Source organism: Microcebus murinus, chromosome 19, assembly GCF_040939455.1.
Source record: "Microcebus murinus isolate Inina chromosome 19, M.murinus_Inina_mat1.0, whole genome shotgun sequence".
In the NCBI taxonomy this organism is placed as follows: Eukaryota; Metazoa; Chordata; class Mammalia; order Primates; family Cheirogaleidae; genus Microcebus; species Microcebus murinus.
In genome coordinates, this window is record NC_134122.1 from 436,864 (window position 1) to 461,933 (window position 25,070).

At 67.4% G+C, this 25,070-nt stretch overlaps 1 protein-coding gene across 1 annotated transcript; it reads left to right on the forward strand.

Annotated features, from left to right (window-relative positions):
• The first annotated feature begins 316 nt into the window (after positions 1–316).
• Positions 317–19,964, forward strand: CAPN15 (calpain 15). Its single transcript, XM_012737819.3, has 12 exons — positions 317–625; positions 13,549–14,971; positions 15,655–15,863; positions 15,939–16,122; positions 16,202–16,425; positions 16,958–17,083; positions 17,159–17,311; positions 17,670–17,831; positions 17,922–18,151; positions 18,243–18,409; positions 18,483–18,661; positions 18,736–19,964. Exons 2-12 carry the CDS (start codon positions 13,571–13,573, stop codon positions 18,911–18,913), a joined length of 3,213 nt encoding a protein of 1,070 aa, XP_012593273.1. The 5' UTR covers positions 317–625; positions 13,549–13,570; the 3' UTR covers positions 18,914–19,964.
• The last annotated feature ends 5,106 nt before the right edge of the window (positions 19,965–25,070 follow it).

A 25,070-nucleotide genomic window follows, 5' to 3' on the forward strand; every position in this document is an offset into this window, starting at 1 on the left:
GGGGTGGAGGTGCCCGGGCGCGAAGGGGTCTCGACGGCTCGAGGACGCCGCGGAGCCGCCAGACGCCCCACGAACTGAGGCCCGGCCCCTCCGCTATACGCCCGGCGGGGTCCCAAGCCCCGTAGTCCCCAGCAGCGCGCGCGGGCCGGAGAGGACGCCCTGAGGACCGCAGTTCCCGGCCTGCCTCGCGCCGGGCCCGGGACCCCGCTCCCGGCCTGCCTCACGCCCGGCTCCGCCCCCAGCTCCCGGCCTGCCTCGCGCCGGGCGCCGCGCGGCTCTGTGGGAGCCGTAGTCCGGGCGCGCGATTCACAGCGCCGCGTGCGCCCCGGGCGCGTCGTAGCCGCGGGGCCCCGGCCGAGCGCTACGCTACGGAGGCGGCGTAGTGCGGGCGCCGGTCGCTGGCCGGGGCCGGGCCGGGCCGGGTCGGGGCGCTTGGCTGCTCCGTGGCTGAGGCGCGGGAGGCTGTCCGGGCAGCACGGCCAGCGGCGAGAGTGGCTGCGCCGCTCTCCGGAGGCAGAAGTTGTGGGTCGGCCGGCGGAGGCGAGCGGGCCCGGGGGCCGGGGCCGGGACCGCGGCCGCGCTGCCCGGGCCACGGGGACTGAGGAGGCGCCGCCGGGTTGCGGAGGTGAGTCCCGCCGGCCGGTGCGCAGCCTGGGAGCCCCGGCGGGAAGCTCGGGCCTAGAGGGCAGCTGGGGACAGCAGGCCCGGAGGGGCGCGTGCCCTCCGGTGGCCGGACGCGCCCGGGCTCCCGGCTGAAGGCAGGAGCGGCCGGGCCCTCAGAGCCGAGGTCAGCCCGCTGGCGCCTCCAGGGCTTTGGAGACTGAGGCTGGGCTCGAGTGCTGCTTCGGTGAGGGACCCCGAAGAAGGCGGGAAGCAGGCAGGGACCTGGGTCATGCGGGTCACTCGAGGCCAGCCCTGGAGTGCTGCGGACTCGGGAGACGGCCTCAGCCCCTGCCTGCCCTTGAGTGCCCTTATTTTCTGGGCCAAGCCTCCGGCCCCCGGCTGCATCAGGGGATGTGTTGCTTGCTGCAGGTATCCCTCCCCTGTGGCTTGGGGAACTGCCTGGGGTGGCCACTTGGAGTGGAGGATAGCCGCGAGAGTCCCTTCTGCGCCAGCCATCAGCATTTGCACCGACTCAGGAAGTTACAGAAAGTGGTCCCTGACAATTCAGCTCTTCTTGCTGGCTGCAAAAGGGGCCTTCTACTCCTGACCCGTGAACCCTTGTGTGTCCAGTTGGCCACACTGGCGGGACTGTCAGGTCCCCTTAGTGCCCTGGAGCTTGTTACCAAACTGCAGGAAACAGGACCGGAAAGCAACCGGAAAGCCTAGAACATGTGAGGCAGGCCTGGCTTTTTGGAGTCCTGCAACTCAAAGGCCAGTGGAGAAAACCAGGCCTCAGTTGGGTGCCCAGTCGGGCATGTGCGCCTCCTATGGGGACCCCTGAGTTCCCTCTGCCCAGGTCTGAGGGCTGCAGAAGTGTGAGTCACAATTAGGTGTGGAGAATGCCCCATAATTGCCTCCTTGCTCTCAGAGTCTGGGACTCGGGGAGGAGGCGAGGGTAATTCTACCCTTCCAGTTCAGAGTGACTTTCTCAAATGTGGAGAGGGGTAAGACAGATAGGGTTTCCTGGCCCCAGATAGACATGGGGAGCTCCTGCTCTGCTGCCCTGCTGGGGAGGCAGGTCTTGTGGGAAGCCAGCCCAGCCTTGCCTTGGGCTTGGGCATGTCTTACTTGCGCTGAGGTCCTTCTGCTTCTTGGAGGAGCACCCCTCTTTCTTCCCCTTCCATCTCTGCATCTGAGACTCTCTGGAGCTGCTTGATTGGCAGACAGGCTACTGACCTCAAGTTCTCGAGGGAGCCAGGCTCAAACCCTGCTGGGCCCAGGCTCAGTGACTTCACAGGGACGTACTGTCTGGGCTTCCACAGACCCTGCTCTCTGGGAGCAGTAAGTGGCTGGCCCCTCTAATCCTGTGTCAGTTGTACAGATGAGGAAACCGAGGCTGAGGGACAGCAGTTCTGGCAGGGGAGGAGCCGAGGGAGGCCGAACATCCAAGCCTCTGGCTCACGTAGCTGCCTTTCTACTTCCTCATTCTGCCACCTCATATGTAAATCCTAGAAAACCGTAGATGTTGTTCAGGGGCCTCAGCCCGCTGGTGACAACCCTGAAAGAGGGCATCCGTCCACATGGCCGTTCTGGGCAGAGCAGCCCCTGGTCCAGCCCTCTGGCCCTTGACGTGACTCCTTGGCTCACGGCACCAGGCGTGGACGCGTGCTGAGGCGGCAAATGACATAATTAAACAGAAACAAGTTGGGCTCTTTGCAAATGCAGCTACAGAAACCCAGGAAGGCTGGTGACCTATCACTTCCAGGTGGGTCCTGGGCTGCCACTGCCCTCGACTGTAGGTGAAAAGACAGAGGTGTAGGGGGTGGGTTTGGTTGCTCTTTTCCATAGATGTTGAGAGAGAGTCTGGGCCCCGGCCCAGGGGAAGGGCTCTGCCTGCCCCGAGGATGGGCTCTGCCTGCCCCCGGCCTGCCCAGGGGCCTCTGCTCTGTAGTCGTCCTGCGCGGCTGCGGCCCCGCCTCACTGTTCCGTCTTCCGGTCCTGCCCTCGCCCTGCTGCCCAGCGCCTGGCACGGCAGGAGCATCCAGAGCACGGTGTGACTATGTTGTTCTTCCACGTCCCTCCTGACCCCTCAGCGAGGACGCAGGCTTCCCTGCCGCCTGGCTGTCCCCTCGTGGTGTCGTGAGCAGAGCCACTTGACCCCACACCCTGCCCTGCTGAGGATACCCAGAAGGTCCGCCCTGCTCTGATGTTTCCCCTCCGGCCCACCCAGGCTCCCTTCTAGGACGTGCCAGCGGCACTCGCACTTGGCACGGCCCTGTGTCCCCTGCTGGCCGTGAGCGCGTAGAGGGCAGGGGCTGTTCTGTTCCTGGACAGGCCCAGCGCTGCCTAGCCCCAGCCGGCGGGTGGTCAGGCAGCCCTGGCTCACTTGGATTCTCAAGTCCGAGGGGAGGGAGGGCGCCGCAGCGTACTTGGGAGTGGGACACCTGACCTCAGCTCATTTCTGAATCTGAGAAAGGCCCTGCTGCCTTGTGACCCTCGCGTGAGCATCTCGCTGCTCGGCCACACCCTGTCACTCGGGGTCTCGCGCAGTCGAATGGAGACCCCATGACGAGTGGCCCGACGAGGTGTCTAGGTGTCCACGTGGGGTCTGTGGACAGCCACGTTGGTGCCGCAGTAACTGGGCCTGCAGGGAACGGGGATGGGGGGGCAGAGGGGCCTCCTAGCTCAATGCAGAGACCCCAGGAAGGACAGGGTGGGGCCCCAGCATGAGCCACAAGGCCCTGGGCATCAGGCTGTCCTCTGCGCGTTGCTGCACAGGGAGCAAACTGTGGCCCTCCCTCGAGGACGCATCTGGGGCACCCGGGCAGACTCTCGTGCATCCTGTGGAGCGACATGCCTCGACCTCACCCCACCTGTCCTGACTGATGCCCTTGTGGCTCTGCTGCCCCACACCCATTCCTCCCTCAGCTTCCCGAGGGCAGAGGGCAGCTGTGGTCCCTGTCCCCCTGGTAGGTAGCCAGGGTGGAGGAGGTGCCTGGATAGGGCTTCAGGATATCTGGGAGAAAATGGGTCGATAGCTGCTGTTTGAAAATGTCGCACTATGCCCAGCTGCAGACAGTCCTGGCGGCGTCCTGCTCCTGTGCGGAAGCAGCTCGCTGGGCAGCACAGGGAATCTCTCCCAGTGCCTCCCCTCTGCTTTCCCTGCAAAAGTTGCCCTTTGGCCAGAGTCACCGGGCAGGCCGCACCTCTACACCTTGTCCGCCTTGCCTCGTTCCCCGCCTCCTGCCCCTTCAATGGGAGAGGCCGTGGCTTCTGGAGCCCTTGCCCTTCCTGAAAAGGTGCCTGTGGAGAGGCCGACTCATGGGGAGGAAGTGCCCGGAGGCCTCCTTGGGGCGCAGGGCCACACAGCTCCCCGTCTGCCTCTCTTCAGGGTGAGCGGGAGATGCGAGTGCCGCCACCCCATGACCCCTACTTTGCCACCGGCAAGGCCACCAGGTTGCCAAGGCGAGGGCTGCACCTGCTGCCACTTGGCAGGCAGAAATATAGAAGTGCCAAAAATCGAGAGTGCTTGTCTTGTCCTTTTTTTTCCCTGTTAAAAATAGTATTCAATGTTAAACATCGTTGAACTTGTGAACTAAGAACTGAAATCCCGAGAATGTTCCTGTTTCCCTGACAGTACAATTTCGAAACTCCCTTTTCCATGATGTGTGGTTGAGGTGGTGCCACTGCAGAGACATGGAAGGACACACGGTGATACCCCCACTCCTGCCTTTCCCGTCCTTCCAGGCCGCCCCCACGCCCTGGGAGCCTCTCAGGACGTGATCTTTGCTGTCATTTTAGACACGCCCATCTCTTCTCCTCCCACCCAGGGAAGCCAGGCAATTCGGAAAGCAGAGGGAACCAGTCCGTCAAAGGGTGGATTGGTGGGTATCTCAGAGCTGCCCTGAATGGGCCAAGGAAAGGAGGCCCTGCCCAGGGCGGGCTGTGCGCTGCAGTCCTGTGAGCTCCGCAAGCAGCCAGGCCTGTTCCCCGACTCCCAGCCTCGGGCTGGCGGCTGCAGCCTTCGGAGGCTGTGAAGTCCTTGGCCACACGAAGAAAGCTGGAACCAGAAGAGAAGAACTGCCTCAGGGTGTGTTCTGGTGCTGGCAAGAGGTTCAGGGCAGGCCACGCTTCCTCCCAGGTGTGTTAGCAGAAGTACTGTTGCTCTTGGGCGCCCCAAAGCTTTTCTCCCTGTACGTGGCCCTAGGTGGGCATGTCTGATCTTCAGCTGAGCCTCTGTGTTCACCGCACCGAGGTCAGCAGGGTCATGCCTGTGCCTGCCTGTCCAGTGCCGAGAGGCAGACGGCAGGTGGAGGTGGTGGCTGCTGTCCTTGGTGGTGTTCTCCTAGGAGGGTGATGGGTGAGCGAGTGGAGGAGACTGCAGTTGGCTGACGTGGGCCTAGGAAGGACGGGATGGGTGCAGCAAGCACCTCGCTGTCTGGTGGCTCCTGCCGTGATAAGCCTGTGCCAAGGAAAGCAAAGCCGTGTTGGTGGTTGGAGTGGCCCTCGGTGCCAGGACTCGGGTCCAGGAGTCTCGGTTGCTGGCCCTGAGCCTTGCCTTCCCTGGCCACCTTGCCTGGGCAGTGCCCCAGAAGCCCGGGCTGCCCTGGCCTGTGCTGGTCTCCAGCCCTGCCGTGGGAGGTCAGGGCAGGACCTGGGCAGCTCCATCTGCTACCCTGGCTGACCCGGCTGGACTGGACAGGGCAGGGCCTTAGACCAGGGCACCGAGGAGCCAGCTGAGCCCTTGCTGCCACCCAGGACTCTGGCTGCTGTCGGCTGTGAGTTCGCAGGCTGCGCGTGCTAAGCTGGGACAGGGAAGCCCCGGGGTGGGGGTGGGGGGTCCAGGCTACAGCCCTGGGCCACGTGGCTGGTCAGGACTGATTTCCCTGGGACTCTGGATTGTGCAGATAAGCTGGAGGCCGGGTAGGGCTTCTGGGGTCAGAGTCCAGGCCGTCGGGGCACACCCTCAGTGGATGCCAGGGGAAGCCTGTGTGGAGGGGCCCCTTCCAAGGGGGCCTGGCAGCTCCTCGGGGCCTCGGGTGCGTCCCAGGTGCTGTGGCTCCAGAGGGCGTGTTGGGGAGCTGTCGGTCAAGGGCTGCGATGCGGTGCCCAGCGCCCTTCTGTGCAGCCCTTGGTTCACGGGACCCTTGAGACTGGCCGCCCTGCGGAAGCCTGGTCCTCCTGGCCTTCCAGGCCGTGGTCCTGTCACTGGGGGGTGCCCAGTCAGGGCAGGTGTGGGTCTTGCCAGGCCTGCTTGACTCCCTGGTGGCCACCTCCGTGCTCTGCCTCTGGCCTCCAGGTGGACCCCCACACCCAGCTGGCAGTACCAGGCAGGACTGGGGGGAACAGGTGCCGGGCCTCCCTCATCCTGGGAGGTGCTGAGGGTGCCCCATCCACCTGTTTCCGGAGAATGCCATCCTGCCAGTTCTCTGGGCGGGTGGGAGGTCACAGTCCCAGTCTGTCCTCAGGGTGGGGCCCTGGCCTGGTTTCTTATGGGGATGATGGGTGGATGGGGCGGATTGCTCCCTGTCCCCACCCCTCCTGCCACAGGCAGGCAAGAGCTTTGTTTCCTTGGGGCCGCTTGCCCCGGGGTGGCCTTGGTGTCAGCCAGGGTAAGGGCAGCGGTGCCTGTCTTGAGGCTATGGGGACTGACCAGGCCAAGTCCCAGGCGGTGGCTTGCTCCTGGCCTCCTGGTCTGTTGGGTGCGGTCCTGGGTGTGGTAGGGGCCTGGCTGTGCTGCTGTCTGCCTGGGCGCAGGGACCCCCACTCTCCCTCTGCCCCCCCACACCCCTTCCTGGTGGGGAGGTCTCAGGCCACCCCACTGGGATTGCTGCAGATGGCTCCGTAGGGTCTGCTGAGACTCGGGCCTCTGGAGGCCGGGGTTGTGTGCAGGGAACACACCTGTCACCTTGGGTGGGGCCGCCACTCCACTGTTGCCTCCTGCACCCACGGCGGGGAGGGCAGGTGGCCTCACCATGTGCGCCACGAGCTGGAAGACGGGGCGGCGTGGACGTGGCTGTGGGTGCTGCCTGGGCAAGGGTCAAGGTGCCCTGTGGCAGGGGCTGTGCTGGGGGCACCCCCATGTGTGCTCTGGCTCCCCAGGTGGGGCCGCTGGCACTCGGGGGTCCCCAGAGCCGCAGGAGCGTGGGTGACTTGCCCTGCGTCCCACTGAAGGAAGCACCTGCGAGTCTGGTGCTATGACACCCTCGGGGGCCCTTGGTGGCTGAGGACAGGCCTGGGGGCAGCGGGGGCAGGTGAGCTGGGGGTCTGTGGCCCCACACCAAGTCCTGGGGAGGGTTGTCCTTGTCCAGCTCTGCTGTCCTCGCAGGCCGTGGGGAGGCACATGCCTCTCGCTGGGACTGGGGGATAGTCTGGTCAGCCCGGCTGGTGAACACCTTGTCTCCACAGGGCCACAGCGGCCCTACCTCTGTGTGTCCCTAAGGCCAGATCTAGGCCACCGCCCCATTTAAAACTAGGGCAGCAGCAGTTCCCAGTGAAGGCATGGGAGGAAGGAGAGTGCACACGGCTCGGGGTCCGGCCCCTGTCCTGGGAGCACCTGCCCCTTCCCGAAAGTCTGGGGACACGTCACAGCTGCTCTCTAGGCATGGCACGAGACAGGGAGCCCCCTGAGGGCAGGGGTCTCTGAGTGTTGCCGGTTGCCGTATCTGAGCGCCTGGCCGGGCAGAGGCTGGCAGGTGTTCGTGGAGAGCAGCGAGGCCCTTGCAGGCCGCCTCTCCTCCCTCATTCCTCTCTCCTGAGCACCCAGCAAGTGGGGGCTGTCCCGTCCCCTCCCCCCCAGGAGAACCACCCCCCAGGCTGGCTCCTGCCCCGCATGGGCCCACAGGGCCCGTTTACCAGGCTGCGCACAGCTCCGGGAGCTATCTGAGCCAGCGCAGAGGCGGGCGAGGCCAGTGTGCGGCTCTGCTCCGTGACAGGTACGCGCAGTGGCTGCCCGCGTGTAGCTGGACACCATGTCTGCCCAGGCCTGTGAGAGCAGGTGGGTCCTCCCGGGAGCTCATGCTCCCAGCAGCACGCGTGAGCCCAGGCTCCTCGAGGGTCTCCCTGGCACAGAGGGGTAGGCAGGTCATGAAGGAGCTGAGAGTGGCCGTGACGGTGCTCTGTTCTCTGGGCTCGCTCTGGCCAGCCCAGGGCCCGGTTGTGAGCAGTTTCTGCCCTGCGGGCCCCTCTGACTCTGGAAGCCCCCAAGAGCCCTGCCTATGTGGACTGTGGACCCACCTGGGAGCCTGGCCGGTGGGGTGAGTCTAACCGCCCTGCAGGGGGGACCCAGGTGGCCAGCCCCTGCCTGCAGCCACACCGGCCTCTCAGAGCTGGGGCTGGCCAGGGTGTGTGGGTCTGTGTGGTCAGGCTGCTGTCCTTCCAGAAGGATCCAGAACAGCCTGTGGGCAGCTGTGCATCTCAGCCCCGCCCGGGCTGCTTTTGCCCCCCAGGCCCAGGGTCTTTGCGGGGCCTCGTGGTGGCTCCAGGCACCCTCCCCTGAGGCCAGGCTGGGGCCCTTGCCCTCCCCCTCCCTGCCCTTTGGTTAAATGTCCCTTCGATCCTTTGTCCGGTAATACGGTAGAATGGCACGATCTCCTTTGTCACCAAGGAGTGAGACCTCTTTGGAGACCAGGGACCAGTGATGTGGGGCTTTCAGGGATGGGGGTACCGTCCTCGGACCCTGGTCCCCAACGCCCGACCTCCACCCACTGGGCCCAGACGGCAGGAGGAAGCCCACGGGTGCCGTGGACGTGGCTCTGGCTCTGGCCAGCCCTGGGCCTACGTGGCACTTGGCCCGCGGGGACCCTCCCAGGCTTGGAGCGTTTGGGTCATGCTATTTCTTCTACACTTTTACTCTCTCTCTCTCTTTCTCTTTCTGTTGTCGTGTCACTGTGACCAGCCGGCCGCCCTGTCTCCGGCGCGGGCACTCTCCTCCCTCCATGCTCCACTTCGCCCGCTGCCGCCGGCCAGAGGTGACCAGGCCCGGCTCTGCGCGCGGCCCATGTCAGGGGGGCCATGGGGAGCTCCGCCTCCTCCCTGGCCGCCGAGACCGAGTCGGACCACAGCTTCCCCAGGGGGCCGCCCTACCCGGGGCCCCTGGCAGCAGCCGGCTGGTGTAGGAGCGGCCCAGGGGGGCCTGTCTGGGGAGGCGCCCTGGTCACCCGGCAGCACCAGCCCCCGCGCCCCCGGGCCCGCAGGTAAGGAGGTGGGGAGGGGCCGCCTCCCCGAGGGGCCTTGTGGGCAGAAGACCTCTTTTTCGGGGTGTCCCTTCCTCGGCAGAGGTGCTGGCAGAGAAGGGGGGGTCCCTGTTTCTCCTCCCTGAAGGAGGAGCCGGGGCGCTCCAGGTTGTTCCTGCTCTTGGCCGGGCAGGTGTGGGACCCCAGCCCCCCTCCTGAGCCACTGTGCAGCCTCGGCCTGATCGGGACAGGCATGTGCCAGGACAGCCCACCACGGGCCCTGGGCCTCACAGCCGTGATCCAGGGCTGCCCTTTGGGCCAGGGGAGGCCGCCGACCCACCCGGATGGCCAGAGCGTGTGCCAGCTCCCCGCCCCATCTACAACGCCCTGTCGCAACACGGCTGCCTCCAGGGCGTCGTGGGGGCCACGTGGGCCTGGGGCAGGTGGGGGCTGCCGTTGGGTCACCTGGGGAGCCCCCCTCAGGACTCTGGGGTGCTGGACGCTCACTGGCCCCTCTGCCTCGCCCTGTCCTGCAGCCGGGGTGCGGGGCAGCAATGGCAGCCCTTGCTCTGCCAGCGCCCAGCCTGACTTCCCCAGTGACACCCTCATCCCTCACTCTGACGTGCCGCAGACCCCGGCGTGAGCCTGGCAGCAGGCGGCATCACAGTGGGTGTCCGGGAGCCGGCGTGGCCAGGCCTGTGAGCTGCGCAGCCACGCCCATCACTAGGTCTTATTTTCCGGGTAGGGCTTATATTGCGAACATGCTTAGAGATCATGCTAGGGTTTATTTTATGGGTAGGTCTTATTTGCAGGGAAACACGGTAACTTACCCAATTCCCTCATCCTCGGCGTGCTGTTCAGTTGCTGTTAGTCAGCGTGGTCAATCCAGTTTGACGGTGTCTCTGCCCCCCAGAAAGATCCTGCCTGTTTGCTGTCACCCCCAGCCCCAGCCCCAGACAGCCACGGCCTGGCCTCCCATCTGTAGATTTGTCCTTTCTAGAAATTTCACGTAAGCAGAGTCACACTGCATGTGGCCTTATATGTCTGGCTCACGTGGCTTAGTGTGATGTCGTGCGGTCATTTGTGTGGTGGCATGTGTCAGACTCGCACGCGCTGTTCGCTGTGTGGACAGACCAGGGTTTGTTTATCTGTTCGTGGACACCTGGGCTGTTTCCACTGGCTTTTGGGAACAACGCTGCCACCAACAGCCACGTACAAGTTTCACGGACACGTTTTCATTTCTCTCGGGTGGAGCCCGGCAAGAGCGTTGCTGGGGTTCATGGCGAGTCGATGTCAACTTTGGAAGAAGCTGCTTTCCCAGCGCTGTCCCGTCTCACAGCCCCACCGGCAGTGTCGGGGGAGCCTGGTGTCTCCACGCCCTTGACACTGGCCTTCGTCCTTGGGACTCTCGCCGTCCCCTCGGTGTGGAGTGGCGCCTCACTTGGTTTGATCTGCATTTCCCTGATGGCGAATGACGAGTGTCTCTCCACGTTTTCATCAGTCCACACGTGTCCGTTCACTTCCATCTGCTGATGTCTGTGTCCTGCAGAAGGGCTGTTGAGAGTTGCTGGGACTGTGCTCTCCGTGGCTGCTGCCAAGTGGCTGCGCTGTGTCCCTGGGGCGGCGTCGGCCCCAGTGTCCCCGCAGTGAGGCCACGGCTCGCGTGGCGCATGGGTGGATGGCTTTTGTTGCTTTTATTTTTTACTGAGTTCAAGTGTGCAAACGAAAGCTTGAGGTTTTTAAATTCAGAACTATGTCTACTGTAGGGCCAGCCCTGGGCATCCCGCCCTCTTGGCTGTTGATTTTTGTTTTTGTTTTTGTTTTTTTTTTGAGACAGAGTCTCACTCTGTTGCCCTGGCTAGAGTGAGTGCAATGGTGTCATCATAGCTCACGGCAACCTCAAACTCCTGGGCTTAAGCAATCCTCCTGACTCAGCCTCCCAAGTAGCTGGGACTACAAGTATGCGTCATCATGCCGGGCTAATATTTTTTTTTTTTTTTGAGACAGAGTCTCACTCTGTTGCCCAGGCTAGAGTGCCATGGCGTCAGCCTAGCTCACAGCAACCTCAAACTCCTGGGCTCGAGTGATTCTCCTGCCTCAGCCTCCTGAGTAGCTGGGACTACAGGCATGTGCCACCGTGCCTGACTAATTTTTTTATATATACATATTTTTAGTTGGCCAATTAATTTCTTTCTATTTATAGTAGAGACGGGGTTTCAGTCTTTCTCAGGCTGGTCTCGAACTCCTGACCTTGAGTGATCCACCTGCCTCGGCCTCACAGAGTGCTAGGATGATAGGCGTGAGCCACTGCGCCCGGATGGCTGTTGAATTTTTACAGCACCCCTAGTGAGCCCCCCATTGTGAGGAGAGAGAGGTGGCTCACAGGCCCCCGAAACAGCCTGTGCCTCCCTCCCAGCCAGGTCCCCCTGCACCTGACACCACGTACGGCTCCCCCCCCCCCCGCCTCCTGTCAGTGAGCCCTCGGTTCAGCGTCTTTGGCCCTGGGACACAGGGACGGGGACGAGGACAGACCCCGCCCAGGAAGGCTGACAGTGGGCAGAGTGTGGCCCTGCTCGGGCCCTGCCGGGCGAGGTGCCACCCCGGAGGCTGCATGGCTTTGACCGAGGGCCCCGTGGACAAAGCGGCGCTCACACCTGTCAGCGTTTCCTGAGAAGGGAAAGGCCGCAGCCTCGCCCCATCCGTGGCGACGGGACAGCGGCCTCCATGTCCTCTGTGAGCGTTTGCGTCCTGGTCGGTCCGCGGTGGACGTTGGCGTGCCCCCAGCGAGAGGTCGTGACCTGCTTTCGAATCGGAGCTGAGCGCTGGCAGCCCGAGGGTCGTCGAGGCAGGCAGCCTCTCGCGAGGACGTCTCTGGAGTGGCTTGTTTCCCACGTGGCTCTCCTCACTGCGCGGGAGCGACTCTGTCCTCCTGCTTGATTCGGGGACACGATGGCTCTGTGTCCTGAAGTGCGGCGTGACTCCGAGCACGCATGTGTGTGTGGGATTGTAGGAGCGTTCCGTGTTGGCAGTTTCAGAAGGTCTGCAGAGACCTGGGTTGGACCTCCAGGCTCCTGATGCGGGTTCTTACTCCCAGGCCTCAGTGGTCTGGCCTCGCCTACGGTGCTTCCAGGGTTCCGGGTCTGTGCGGCACTCGAGAGTGACTCTGGGCGTGGCCATGGGCTCGTGGAGGCCGGACCCCTGCTCGGGCCTCCTGGGCACCGGCCCCTGAGCCCCTTCCACCGGGGCCCACCCGAGGGTGCAGGCCCCAACACCTTCAGGGTCTCTGCCCCTGAGAAATCTCCTTCCAGCTGCAGAAGGGCCATGGCTGCCCGTGTCCTGAGGGCCCCAGCTGATCTTTAGGCGCCGAGTCACCTAAGCCCTCTGAACGCAGGCAGAACCGTCCGATTCCCCGAGGCAGCTCTGATATCGGGCCCAACCTCCCTCCTGGTGTTTCTGTCTGTGACAGCCGGAGCCGGGGGCCGGGGGCCAGGGTAGGGCGTGTCTCAGGAGGGCCCTGCCGCCCAGACTGGGGTGACGTCCCGAGTGGGGCCCGAGGCTTCTCTCCTCCTGGGAGGTGGGCTGCAGGGGCTGCGCCAGCTCCGCTGCCCACCGGGGCCCCCGGGCCGCCCAGCTGGCTGCTCCGCCTCTTGGCCAGGCCTGGTGGGGGTGCAGGGTGGAGCATGAGTGTGTGGCGTGTCTGGCGCATGTGTGTGTGTGTGTCTCCACGCAGGCACATGCTGACTGTGACCCCTTTCCCAAGCAGGGAGCGGGAGAGGAGAGGTCTGGGCGTGTCCAGCAGCGTTCTCAGGGTTTTCCCAGCACAGAGCTGAGGTGGAAGCCGCCCCCAGCCCCCTTGCTGCCCTCACCTGCCTCCCCGTGGGCGGCCGGAGCCTCAGCCATGGGTGGGGGGCCGAGCCCACCTCCCTCTGCACGGGGGCAGCCGCGTCACAGAGCTTGCGCTGGGCTCCGGGAAGCAATCATGTTGCTTGGGGAGATTTCTTGGTTTATTTGAAGAGGCAAGTTTCCTTTCTTCCTGAATCAAAAGGGTTTAGCTGGAACATATTGTTAGAAGCACAAGATTCGCACCGTGTTATAAAGAACAATTGATTTTTCCGCCAGGCAGAGCAGCTACAGTCGGTGAGGAGACTGTGTGTGGGGTGTGGGGGCCCCTCCCTCCCAGAGCAGCCCTGCTGGCACAGTCCCACCCCAGACGCCTGCCACCGCGGCCCCGAGGAGCCCACCTGCCCTGTCAGGAGTCTCTTGCACACCTGGGGGAGCAGAGACCCGACCAGCACCCAGCCGTCCTCAGGGCCACAGGCAGCCTGCCATGCTCTGTGGGGACTGTCCAGGTCCAGTGCCTGGGAGAATAGGGCGTGTCCTCTCCTTGGGCCAGGGGACGGCCACTTGCCTCCCGCAGGGTACCAGGGACACCTCCCCTTCAGCCTCTGGGTACCCACACTGCTGCGTGCCGCAGGTGTCCGGGCAGGTGCAGCGCCACAGAGGGCAGGCTCACCCTGCGGGGGCTCAGCCCTCCTGAGGGCTCCTGGTCCTGTGCCTGCCCCAGGACCAGGGCCTGAGGGGTCTTCTGTGTCCCATCCTGGGTGGACACAGCCTCCCCACCTGCCCCCGGTGCTGAGCCGGAGGCTGAGCCCAGCCCCGAGGTGGCCGCACTGTCCGGGCACCAGCCTGCAGCCACAGACAGGCACCTCCCCAGCCAGACGGGGGGTTCTCCACGGGGGCCGGGGTTGGCTGACCGAGGCTTTCTTTGCAGCCACACCCACTCTCCCGGGTCTATGGCCGCGGTCGGGGAGTGGTCCTGCACGCGCTGCACCTTCCTGAACCCGGCCGGCCAGCGCCAGTGCTCCATCTGCGAGGCCCCCCGGCACAAGCCCGACCTCGACCAGATCCTGCGGCTCAGCGTGGAGGAGCAGAAGTGGCCCTGTGCCCGCTGCACCTTCCGGAACCTCCTGGGCAGGGAAGCCTGTGAAGTATGCGGCTTTGCCCCGGAGCCTGTGCTGGGGGCCTCCCTGCCAGTCATCAATGGGGTCCTGCCCAAGACGTCCGCCGCCCTGGCGGAGCCCAAGGGTGGCTGCCAGGAGGAGGCAGGGCCCATGCGGACAGGTGGGCCGGCGGCAGTGGAGCCGGCCGGGGGCCACCCCGAGGCAGAGGAGGCGGGGGCTGAAGAGTCTGGAAGCGGATGGGCGTGCCCACGCTGCACGCTGCACAACACGCCCGTGGCCACCTCCTGCTCTGCCTGCGGGGGGCCCCGGAAACTCTCGCTGCCCCGGATCCCTCCCGAGGCCCTGGTGGTCCCCGAAGTCGTGGCCCCTGCCGGCTTCCACGCTGTGCCTGCCGGGCCCCAGCCAGGCCCCTCCACCGATGGCACCGAGGGCGACCTGGCCCCCGCCAGCCAGGAACCCCCCAGGCGGCCGCCCTTCAGCCCCTTCTCCGCTGCCCTGCAGAACAACCCCGTGCCCCGCAGCCGCCGGGAGGTGCCCCCCCAGCTGCAGCCACCGGTGCCTGAGGCTGCTCAGCCCTCGCCCTCCGCCGGCTCCCGGGCATCCCCCCAGGGCCCGGGTCGGGCCCCGGCTGCGGCTGGCGCCTCCCGCCTGGCCGAGCTGCTGTCCGGCAAGCGGCTGAGCGTGCTGGAGGAGGAGGCCACGGCGGAGGCTGGCCCTGCCCATGCCGAGGCCGGCAGCTGCGCCCTGGGCAGCGACGTCATAGACCTGACCGGGGACACCGTGCGCTACACGCCCGCCAGCCCCTCCAGCCCTGACTTCACCACCTGGTCCTGCGCCAGGTGCACGCTCAGGAATCCCACGGCGGTCCCCCGGTGCACCGCCTGCGGCTGCTCCAAGCTGCACGGCTTCCAGGAGCACAGCGAGCCGCCCGCCTGCTGCCCAGACTGCGGCGCGGACAAGCCCGGCCCCTGCGGCGGCTGCGGACGGGCCCCCAAGGCCGGCCGCCTCCTGCCCGAGCGTGCAGCCCAGTGGGCCTGCCCCGCCTGCACCCTGCTCAACGCGCCCCGGGCCAAGCACTGCGCCGCCTGCCACACGCCCCAGCTGCTGGTGGCCCAGCGCCGCGGGGCCGCGCCCCTAAAGCGCAGGGAGAGCATGCACGTGGAGAAGCGGAGGCAGACGGACGAGGGCGAGGCCAAGGCCCTGTGGGAGAATATCGTGGCCTTCTGCCGCGAGGTGGGTGCCGCACTCAGCCCCCATGGCCCATCGGCCCCGGCCCAGGGAGGACCCAGCAAGGCCAGGGCAGGTGCCTGCGGCCCCCTCGTCGTAGGCACAGAGCGGCAGGCCTGAGCCGCGGTCCCTTTCCTGCTGATGACAGGGAGTGACACCACATCACACCCCTCCCACTCCACGCCCCAGACGGTAAACCACAGGCACACGGGGCGTCAGGCAGCGCGGAGGCCCTGCTGGTGCACAGGGTTGGGATGCCCGGCTCTCTGCCCTTTGAGCCTCGGGAGGCCGGAGCCCAGGGTGGCGCCACCCTCGGGTCAGCTGGGGGCCATGTGCACCCTCACTCTCCCAGTCCTGGTGGCAGCTGCCGGTTTCCCTTCACCCCTTGCCCGTCAGCCTCCGGCTGGGGGCTGCACTGGTCCCTGGGCTGCCCCTACAGTGTCTTGGGCTGTTTGCTGTGGTCCCCTTGCAGGGGGTCATCCTGAGCTGAGCCCCCCACCCAGCAGGGCCGGCACTGAGGCCTGTGGGCTGCACACAGCCAACCCCCCTCCCGGGCCACACCCGCCCACCCCACCCCCACCCCAGAGCTCAGCACAGCTGGGCAGGTGGGTCTCGCCCCTGTCAGGCAGAGAGAGGCTCGCCCAGGGCCTGCCCTGCCCAGCCTGAGCTAGCGGCCGTGGTCTCTGCAGAACAGCGTGAACTTCGTGGACGACAGCTTCCCTCCCGGGCCCCAGTCCGTGGGCTTCCCCACGGGCGACAGCGTCCAGCAGCGCGTGAAGCAGTGGCTGCGGCCCCACGAAATCAACTGCTCCGTCTTCCGGGACCAGGGAGCCCCGTGGTCCGTGTTCCACACGCTGCGGCCCTCGGACATCCTGCAGGGGCTGCTGGGGAACTGCTGGTGAGGCCGGTGCGCCTGGGCTGGTGGGGCAGCCGCTCTGCGAGGTCCCCCGCTGAGCCCGGCCGCTCTGTGCAGGTTCCTGAGCGCGCTGGCGGTGCTGGCCGAGCGGCCGGACCTGGTGGAGCGGGTGATGGTCACGCGCAGCCTGTGTGCAGAGGGCGCCTACCAGGTGCGCCTGTGCAAGGACGGCACGTGGACCACGGTGCTGGTGGACGACATGCTGCCCTGCGACGAGGCCGGCTTCCTGCTCTTCTCGCAGGTGGGGCGCGTGTGCCAGGGGCACTGGCGGGCGGGTGTGGGCGGGCGCAGCCACGGCTGCTGACTCGGCCCCTCCCCAGGCGCAGCGGAAGCAGCTCTGGGTGGCTCTCATCGAGAAGGCGCTGGCCAAGCTGCACGGCTCCTACTTTGCCCTCCAGGCGGGCCGCGCCATCGAGGGCCTGGCCACGCTCACCGGCGCCCCCTGCGAGAGCCTGGCGCTGCAGGTCAGCTCCACTAACCCCCGCGAGGAGCCCGTTGACACTGACCTCATCTGGGCCAAAATGCTGAGTTCTAAGGAGGCTGGGTAAGAGGGGCGGGCGCCGCAGAGCGGGAGGCGTGGTGGCGAGCGCCCCCCGACCCGCACCCCGTGTCCACGGTGCCCCCAGTGTAGACTGACCACAGCGGGGAGCCTGGTGGGACTCAGCCCTGCAGCCCTGTCACCCCCTCTGGCGCCTGCGGCTCAGGGCGCCCGGGGGGTGGGGCGTGCCGAGACCACCCCACGCTGGCTGGTGTGGCTGCCCGGCCCCGGGAGGCTGTGGGGAGGGTCCAGACCTGAGGACCTACAGAAGCCACAGGCCTGGGGGGCTCATGGTGCCGAGACCCCACTCGGTGCTGCTGGGCAGCATGGCTGCTTGGAGCTGCAGGCCGGAGCACGGGCCCCTGGGCACCCAGGCCTTGCCTCACACGGGCTGGGCCAGCCCTTCCTGAACACGTCTCATGTGCCTGGAACCCAGGCCCCACAGGCAGGAGGGGCCCCTCCGTGTCCCGGGGCAGGACGGAGGCCGGCAGGTCTCGGCTGGCGAGGCGCCGTCAGCAAGGGCCGCTCTGCCACGCAGGTTCCTCATGGGCGCCTCCTGTGGGGGCGGGAACATGAAGGTGGACGACGCGGCGTATGAGAGCCTGGGCCTGCGCCCCCGCCACGCCTACTCCATCCTGGACGTCCGCGACGTCCAGGGCACCAGGTAGGGGCTGGGCTGGCCGTGGGCGGCGGCCCTGGGCGGCGGCGCAGGCCCGGCCCTCAGCCCTGTGGTCCGCAGGCTGCTGCGGCTCCGGAACCCGTGGGGCCGCTTCTCCTGGAACGGCAGCTGGTCGGACGAGTGGCCGCACTGGCCGGGGCACCTGCGCGGCGAGCTCATGCCCCACGGCAGCAGCGAGGGCGTCTTCTGGATGGAGTACAGCGACTTCATCAGGTACCTGGGCCCCCGCCGCCCTCCCAGGCCGCGTCCTTCCTGCCGGCCTGGGACGGGGCGGCTCAGACCGCGTGGGGGTCCAGCGCCGGCATCCGGGCGCTGTGTGGGAGGCGGGGTTTGCCAGGTGGGCGGGGCTGCCGCCCAGAGCTCGCCGCCTCCCGGCCGTCCTGGCCCAGCAACCCTGATGGTGGCCTGGCCGCAGGGGCCGGGACAGCGTGTCCTGCTGAGAGGGCCCTTCCCAAAGGACTTGAGCGCACGGTCCCCAGTGGGGCCAGGGCCGTGGGAGGACAGTGGACGGTGCCGCACCGGAGCCACCTGTGGGCCGTGTGGGGCTCAGGGCCATCCTCCGGCCGCGCAGGTACTTCGACTCGGTGGACATCTGCAAGGTGCACTCGGACTGGCAGGAGGTGCGCGTGCAGGGCTGCTTCCCCAGCTCCGCCTGCGGGCCCGTGGGCGTGACGGCGCTGACGGTGCTGGAGCGCGCCTCGCTGGAGTTCGCGCTCTTCCAGGAGGGCAGCAGGTGGGCGCCACAGGGGCTACGCTGGGCGGGGGCGGGGGGCCCAGCCACGTGAGGCGTGGCCCCAGCCCCCGTGTGGTCTCTGGCCCACAGGCGCTCGGACGCAGGGGACAGCCACTTGCTGGACCTGTGCATCCTGGTGTTCCGGGCCACCTTCGGCAGCGGCGGCCACCTGAGCCTGGGCCGCCTCCTGGCCCACAGCAAACGCGCCGTCAAGAAGTTCGTCAACTGCGACGTCATGCTGGAGCCCGGCGAGTACGCCGTGGTGTGCTGTGCCTTCAACCACTGGAGCCCCGCCCCACCGGGCCCCCCCGCCGCGCAGGGTGAGCCCCTGCCCCCGCCCCCGCCCCCGCAGGGCAGGGGGCCACACCCGGGCGCAGGGACGGCTGTGCCTCACGCGCTCCCTCCCCGCAGCCTCCAGCCCCTCGGCAGGAGCCCCGCGAGACACCCCCGCGCCACCCGGCCATGTGCTGGCCGTGTACAGCTCGAGGCTGGTCATGGTGGAACCGGTGGAGGCCCAGCCGACCACGCTGGCCGACGCCATCATCCTGCTCACCGAGAGCCGGGGCGAGCGGCACGAGGTGGGTGGGGGTCCCTGGGGAGGGTGATGGGGTCTCCTGCCCAGCCCCGCCCCACGCCTGCGCCTGTCCCCAGGGCCGCGAGGGCATGACCTGCTACTACCTGACACACGGCTGGGCGGGGCTCATCGTGGTGGTGGAGAACCGGCACCCGCGATCCTTCCTGCACGTGCAGTGTGACTGCACCGACAGCTTCAACGTGGTGTCCACGCGTGGCAGCCTGCGCACGCAGGACAGCGTGCCGCCCCTGCACAGGTGGGTGCCCGCCTCGCCCGGCCCCGCCCCTCCCGGCCCCGCCCCCTCCTGGCCTCACCAGCCGCCGCCTCCAGGCAGGTCCTGGTGATCCTGTCGCAGCTAGAGGGCAACGCCGGCTTCTCCATCACCCACCGCCTGGCGCACCGCAAGGCGGCCCAGGCCTTCCTCAGCGACTGGACGGCCTCCAAGGGCACACACAGCCCCCCACTCACGTCCGAGGTGGCCGGTCTGCATGGGCCACGGCCACTCTGACCACCGTGGTCCAGGGCCAGGCCGTGGGCACTCGGACCGCCGGCCCACCCCACACGCACTTTATGAGGGAGACCCTGACGGAAGACGCTTGAACAGAATCTCAGGACCCGCCCAGGGAGCCTCTGGCTGCGGCTTCCCGCGGCCCCCCAACCCCTTGCCTGCCGTCCGCCTGACCAGGCCTCCCGGCCGCCAAGCAGAATACCTCGAACCAGGCGGGCTGCCAGCCTCGGGGACAGCAGCGACGGGCGGGCCCGAGGCCAGGCTGCCCCCCGGGGGTGGTTCTCCTGCCAGAGCGCGCGCCTACAGCTCTGCTCACAAAACCAAATCTGGGTGTCAGAGGTCACGACCGTGGTGAGATCAGGAACCACCGTCTGTGGGGCCTGGGGTCGGAACCTAGCTCTGCCCCCGAGCCTGGCGCCGAGCGGCATGTCCTGGGAGGCGGGTGCCTGTCTTGGGGAAGGAGGGACCCCGTCCGGCCTCCCTGCCAGCGACACTATGCAATTCCCAGAGCGCCTGCCAGGATCGAAGCCATGACCGGGGCCGGCAGGCTGGGAGCCTGGCCTTGCTACTGTCGGGGGTGGGGGGCCATATCCTCGGCACCACCAGGCCCCTGCCAGGCAGGCCAGGGGCCGGCAGCGTCCTGGGCAGCCGAGGCCCAGGCCCAGGCAGAGCGTGGCACCGCACCTTCCCTGCCAGACGCCCTGGGAGCTGAGCCGCCCGCCTGCACAGCGACTCCCCAGCCGCTTTGGAGGCAGCTTCCTAGGCCCCCAGCCGGCCCTCCCCCTGCGGCCCAGGGCAGCAGCAGCCAGCCAGCCCCCACCCCTCCTGTCCCGAGGGGCGGGGGGTTTTTACACCTAGAGAAACATTCCCCTCTCCCCTTCGGGCCTCCTTTTACTCTGAGCTGTGAATATTTTTAACCCTGTACATACGGCCAGCTCTTCTGACACAGAGACTATTTTATCAATTGTCAACCCTGTCCCGTACGATGCGACCCTCATGGTGGTTTCCAGACTCAGGCTCCAGTGGACCAAATAAAGCGTTTTGTTTTGTATGGACGCCTCATCTGTCTCTTGCCCTCCTGGGGCCCTGTGGGGGGAGAGGGGCCAGCTCGTGGGTGGGGTGACACACCCTGGCACCCTGTGGGGACGGTGGCCCTGCCCTCGCCCAGCAGGCCCAGGCTGGGCTCCGCAGGGCAGAGGTTGGCCTCACCCCGAGCCTCCAGGGGGCAGAGGGCCCAGGCCGGGCAGAGCCAGGCCAGCCCCTGGTCTCCAGGGCTACGGGGAGGGGGGTGTGCAGCCTCCCCAGTGACAAGTGTGTCGGCAGGGCCTGTCTGCAGGACCCACCGCCAGGCGGGAGCAGAGGAAGTGAGGGGGCCACGTGGGCAGAAGTTACGTGTCCCCCTCTGCCCGGTGGGCCTCTGCCCGGCCGCGTCCCCCAGTGGCTCTGCGGCCGGGCTCTGCCTGGGTGGGAGTGCGGCCGGCCGGCGCGAGGCCTGTCAGGTGGCCTATCGAATGTGAAAGCAATTAAAGCCACCAGCAGTGTTCGCTCCGGGCGGGCCTGGGGCGGCGGGGGAGCTGCCACAACACATCTCACCTCCGTGCCCGCGAACGCCTGCCCTGCTCCACCGCTGCCGCCGCCGCGCAGCCACGCCAGGACTGCGCCCTCGGGGTGGGGGCCAAGGGCCGGGCCCACACCCGCACCCACCTGGAGTCTGGCACAGACCCGGCTCCGTCCCCCCGGAGGTCTTGAGAGCCCAGGTCCTTCTGAGGCCTCTGTTCTGTCCCCGGCCCCCACCCCAGCACCCACCACCAGCCCAGGCGTGAAACACACGGGAGGGCCCGCGCCATCCGGGCAGGACAGGAGGCTCCACGTGGCCGAGGGGCTCATGCCCACCCCTCAACCCGCCCTCCTCCCCCTGTGCCCTGCCTGCAGGGGTGGCTGGGGGAGGGTCCACAGCGGTCAGGGCCACGCAGGCCAGACCTGGGCAGGCGTCCCGCAGGGAAGCGGGGGCCCCCGGGGGGCAGAGACAGGACAGGGCCAGGCTGGCCCAAGGACTGGGCTTCACCCACCAGGGCCTGGCAGGCTCGACACGGGCAGCCTGGCCACAGGCAACCGTAGTGGCCCTGAGGGCCAGGGACTGCCCTGCTCCACCCTCCCCTTCCCACACCCGCCCAGTCCCAGCCCTGTCTCCCCACTGGCCTGGCCCCGGTCGGCCCTGCACCCCACGGCCCCTCTCCCCCAGCCCCTCACCGCCGGCACTGCCGGCCACGGCGGCTTCCCAGGGCGGGTGGCGGCGTGTTCTCACTTGAGAAGCGCCCCTGTCAGAAGCACTTAGTGTACAAATTAGCCGCGGCCGCCCCACCTCCCTCCGCACTGCTCTGGGCGCTGGGCTGACAGGGCTGCATCTCTAGGCCCTCTCCCACCTGCCCGGGGCACACCGCTGCCCGGCGCGGACCCCTGGCCAGCCCCCCACCCACGTCTGAGCAGGAGGGCCCGGCCCCCGCTGGCTGGCCTGGGCTCCTCTCAGGGGCCTCAGCCTAAAACTGGATGGGGGCGGCCACGCCAGCGGCAGGGGGTGCTGAGTAAGATATCGGGGGTTTTCAGGCCAACGCCCAGCACCTGGATCTGCCCCGAGAGTGGCCAGTCGGGTGTTGAGGGCCGTGGCGGGCTGGACGCGGGGCCAGCTTGGAGGCCCCCTCTGCCCCCCCGACAGCCTGCCTGCCACTCAGGCGGGGAAAATCGTCTGTGACAGGCCCAGGAAGGCCGGCCCCGGGGGCCGCAGAGCGACGCACACGGCTCCTCTCCCCAACATATGGCTGCTGTCAGCCCCGGGCGCTGCTTGGCCAGTGCCAGGCTCAGAAGCCGGGTGGGGGCTCAGGCAGCCTGTGCCTCACATCCCACCCGCCCGGCCTGGCCACTCCCTCCGATTCTAGAGGCTCCTGCCCCAGCTCGCATGCCTCTCATGACAGAGAGCTCACTCCCACTGCAGCAAGGAGCGTCCAGGAGCCTCTTCCACCCCAGGTGCCCAGGGCTCACAGAGCGTCAGCCTCACACCCCAACCCTCCGCGCTGGAGCGTGCAAAGGACCCAGCTGGCTGGGGTCGGGGTGCTCGGACTCCCGGCAGTGGGCTCTGGGATGGCTAGGGCCACAACACGGCCGGCACGGAGCAGCCTGGGGCCACCACGGAGCACCCAGCTGCCCAGCAGAGTCATGGCAAGTGCCTGCCCCTCCGGGCAGACGAGCTTGGACAGACCCCAGGCGGAGAATACCCAGGCCCTGCCTGTGCTCACCCGTGGGCCACGCTCCAGCCTAGCCCTCGAGTCCTGCACCCTCCCAGCCCAGCTGACCAGTCCTGCTGTGACACTGCTGTGACCCAGGGCCACCAGGGGCAGCAGCTGCAGTGGGTGCTCAGGGCCCTCAGACACATCCCTGCCCCAGGCCAAACCCAGGGCCGTCCTCAGCCTGGGGTCCCTGAGGCCACCTTGAATGGGCAAGAGGGTGATGCCCTGAGGACAGGGACACTCTCTGGGCCTGGGGTTCTCGCACATGCTCTTGGGCAGCCACATGTCCCAGGGCAAACACACACCGTGTCCACACACCCCGAGTGGCACTCACCCCACCCAGGGCTCCCAGAGCTGCTGCTGCTCGTGAGACAGACCCGCCTTGTCCTTGCACCCGCGGGCAGGTGCCGGCCAGCTGGCCCCACGCCTGTCCTGGCGAGGGCTGTGCACCAGCGCTGAGGGGATGAGACAGGCCGGCCCCAGGCACTGCGCCACGCAGACCCGCCAGCCCGCCGCACGGCTGCCGCCCTGCCTTCCCTGGGCCTGGGCTCCCTGTCCCGCCCGCAAGCCCCCTGGCACACACGGCCCCAGCGTTAATGGAGGTGACAGGCAGGCAGCCGTGGGCACACCGGGCAGAGAAGGTTAATGGCTGAAATGAGCCTCTGGCTGGAGGCGGAAAGAGAGGCTGTGGGTCCCCGCCCCTCCTGCACCAGGACTGGCCGAGGAGAGGACACCAGGCCACCCCCCAGGACCAGAGACGGCACGCCCCACTACCCCTGCTGCAGATGGCGAACACGGCCCAGTGCGGACAGGAGTCTCAGGCTCCGGTCAGGGAGGTCCCAGTCACTGCCTCAGGATGCAGGTGCCACCACCCAAGCCGGAGGCCAGCCCTGTGTGCAGCGGGTCGTGGCCCGGGAGCAACATGGGAGGGGCCCACAGCAAGGGAGCCCCCCTGGCAGAGAACCCGGGCCGGGGGCTGCACCGATGACCCAGCCTCGAGAGGAATTCCTCGAGTCTGGCCGGAAGAGCAGCCTCACACCCACCCTGTGCTCAGGCTGCAGGGCACAGCCCTGCCTGAACTCCGGGGAGCCCCGGGCAGGCCCAGGCCCAGGTATCCTCCCAGCACGGACCCTCCTGGAAGCCCAGAAACGTGTCTAAGTAATGCCTCTGGGTCCCACCCCTCCTCCTCTGGCCTAAACTTCTGCACAGAAAGGCCCTGCAAGGTGAGCACCACTCTGCAGGGCTGAGCAGGCCCCTCCTGCTCGTCCTGCCTCATCTCCCCAGGGCCTCTGGGCCTCCTGGGCTCTGCTCCCTGCATGTGGCCACCGGGGCCTCCCGGGACCAGGGCGTCCTGGCCTTCACCTTCCCTCCCCGGATGAGGGTCGTGGCCTACAGCCAGCCCATCTCCCTTGCGGTCAGCTGTGGTCTCCTCCAGACTTTCAGAGCCTCGGCCTGACCAGTGAGGGGCTGAAAGGCCCTGGGCATCCCTGGAATCGAGGGACCATGGCCTGGAGCCCCCACTCCCACGGTCTGTGCGGCCTGGGCCCCAGCCCTCTCCGGCCATGGCCTGGCCCGGCTGAGCGTGTCCAGAAAGGGTCTGTGTGGAGCAGCCGCCTCCTGGCTCCCACTCTCCACAGGGCTGCTGGCGTGACGGTGCCCAAGCTGTCTCCGGCCCGGGGCTGCCTGCACGGTCAGCTGGTCAGCTGGGCCAGGCCAGGCGGGCAGAGAGAGGGCTGACATGCTCTGCCACCCCGGCACCCCTCCCAGCCCCAGCCCCAGCCCATGGGCTTCTCTCGGGGGGAAGTGGGGATTGTCACGAGGCACTTACCCTCAGAGCCAGGGGCCTGTTTCTTGGCCAGCAGCACGGTGACCCCTGCCAGCCACAAGCCCTGGCTATCACCTCCACCACAAATAGGGAAACCGAGGCCCGCCTCACAGGGCCAAGCTGGCGCTGGACTCTGGACCCGGCACTGTCCTCTGCCTGCCCCATGCAAGCGGCGAAACCCAGAAGCTTCTACACAGTCCTCCTTCCCCAAGGCATCCCTGTCCCTGACCTGAGATGGGGACAGGCCAGGAGCCTGTGGCTGAGCCTGCAGGGCTCCCGGGTCCTCACAGGGCTCTGTGCCTCCACGGAGCGTGGAGGGGCTGGAACAGCACTCGCCCCTCCAGCTGGAGACCCTGTGCCTGAAGTGCCATGTCACACGTCTCTGGGTTAAGGCATCTTCCCCTGAGCAAAGCCACGTCCGTGTCTGGGACAGAACTGGCTATCGGGTGAATCTCTGCTAGGACACAGCTGAGAAGTGGGACCCCAAACCTGCAAGTTTTGACAGGTCGGGGAGCAACTTGGGAACCCGTTTAGCCTGGGAAGTGGGGCTGGGGGCGCTGCTGACCGTGTGGTTGGTTGTGGGGTCCCCAAGGCACCCCAGGGGAGTGGGGAGGGAGGGCTGGGGCGTTCTGTGTCCAGACAAGGGTGTGTATGCGACGGTGGCCATCCAAGGGCAGGGCTGGGGCTGCTGGAGGTGCAGATTCACTTCGCCTCCTGTTCTGAGAAAAGGAAACGCAGGGTACGGCTCGCCCAGGGAGAGCTGGGCTCCACCGACTGAGCCGGTTCTGGCGCCCAGCTCTGAGCTCTGCCCTTGCCCAGCTGGCTGGGGCGCAAGGCCCCCCACTGTCCTGGGGCTCAGCCCCGGGGCCCTGGCTTGGGTGGGCAGGCGGCTGTCAGGGGCCAGAGCCCTGACGGATGAGTGCTGACGGCCCCTCTCCCGGCGCCCTCCGTCGCTGACACCCCATCACACCGCTGCGGGGACCCCGGGAGACCTGGCCGCCTCTGCGCACACCCGCGGCAGCCTGCAGGCGACGGGGGCGGGGACGGTGCC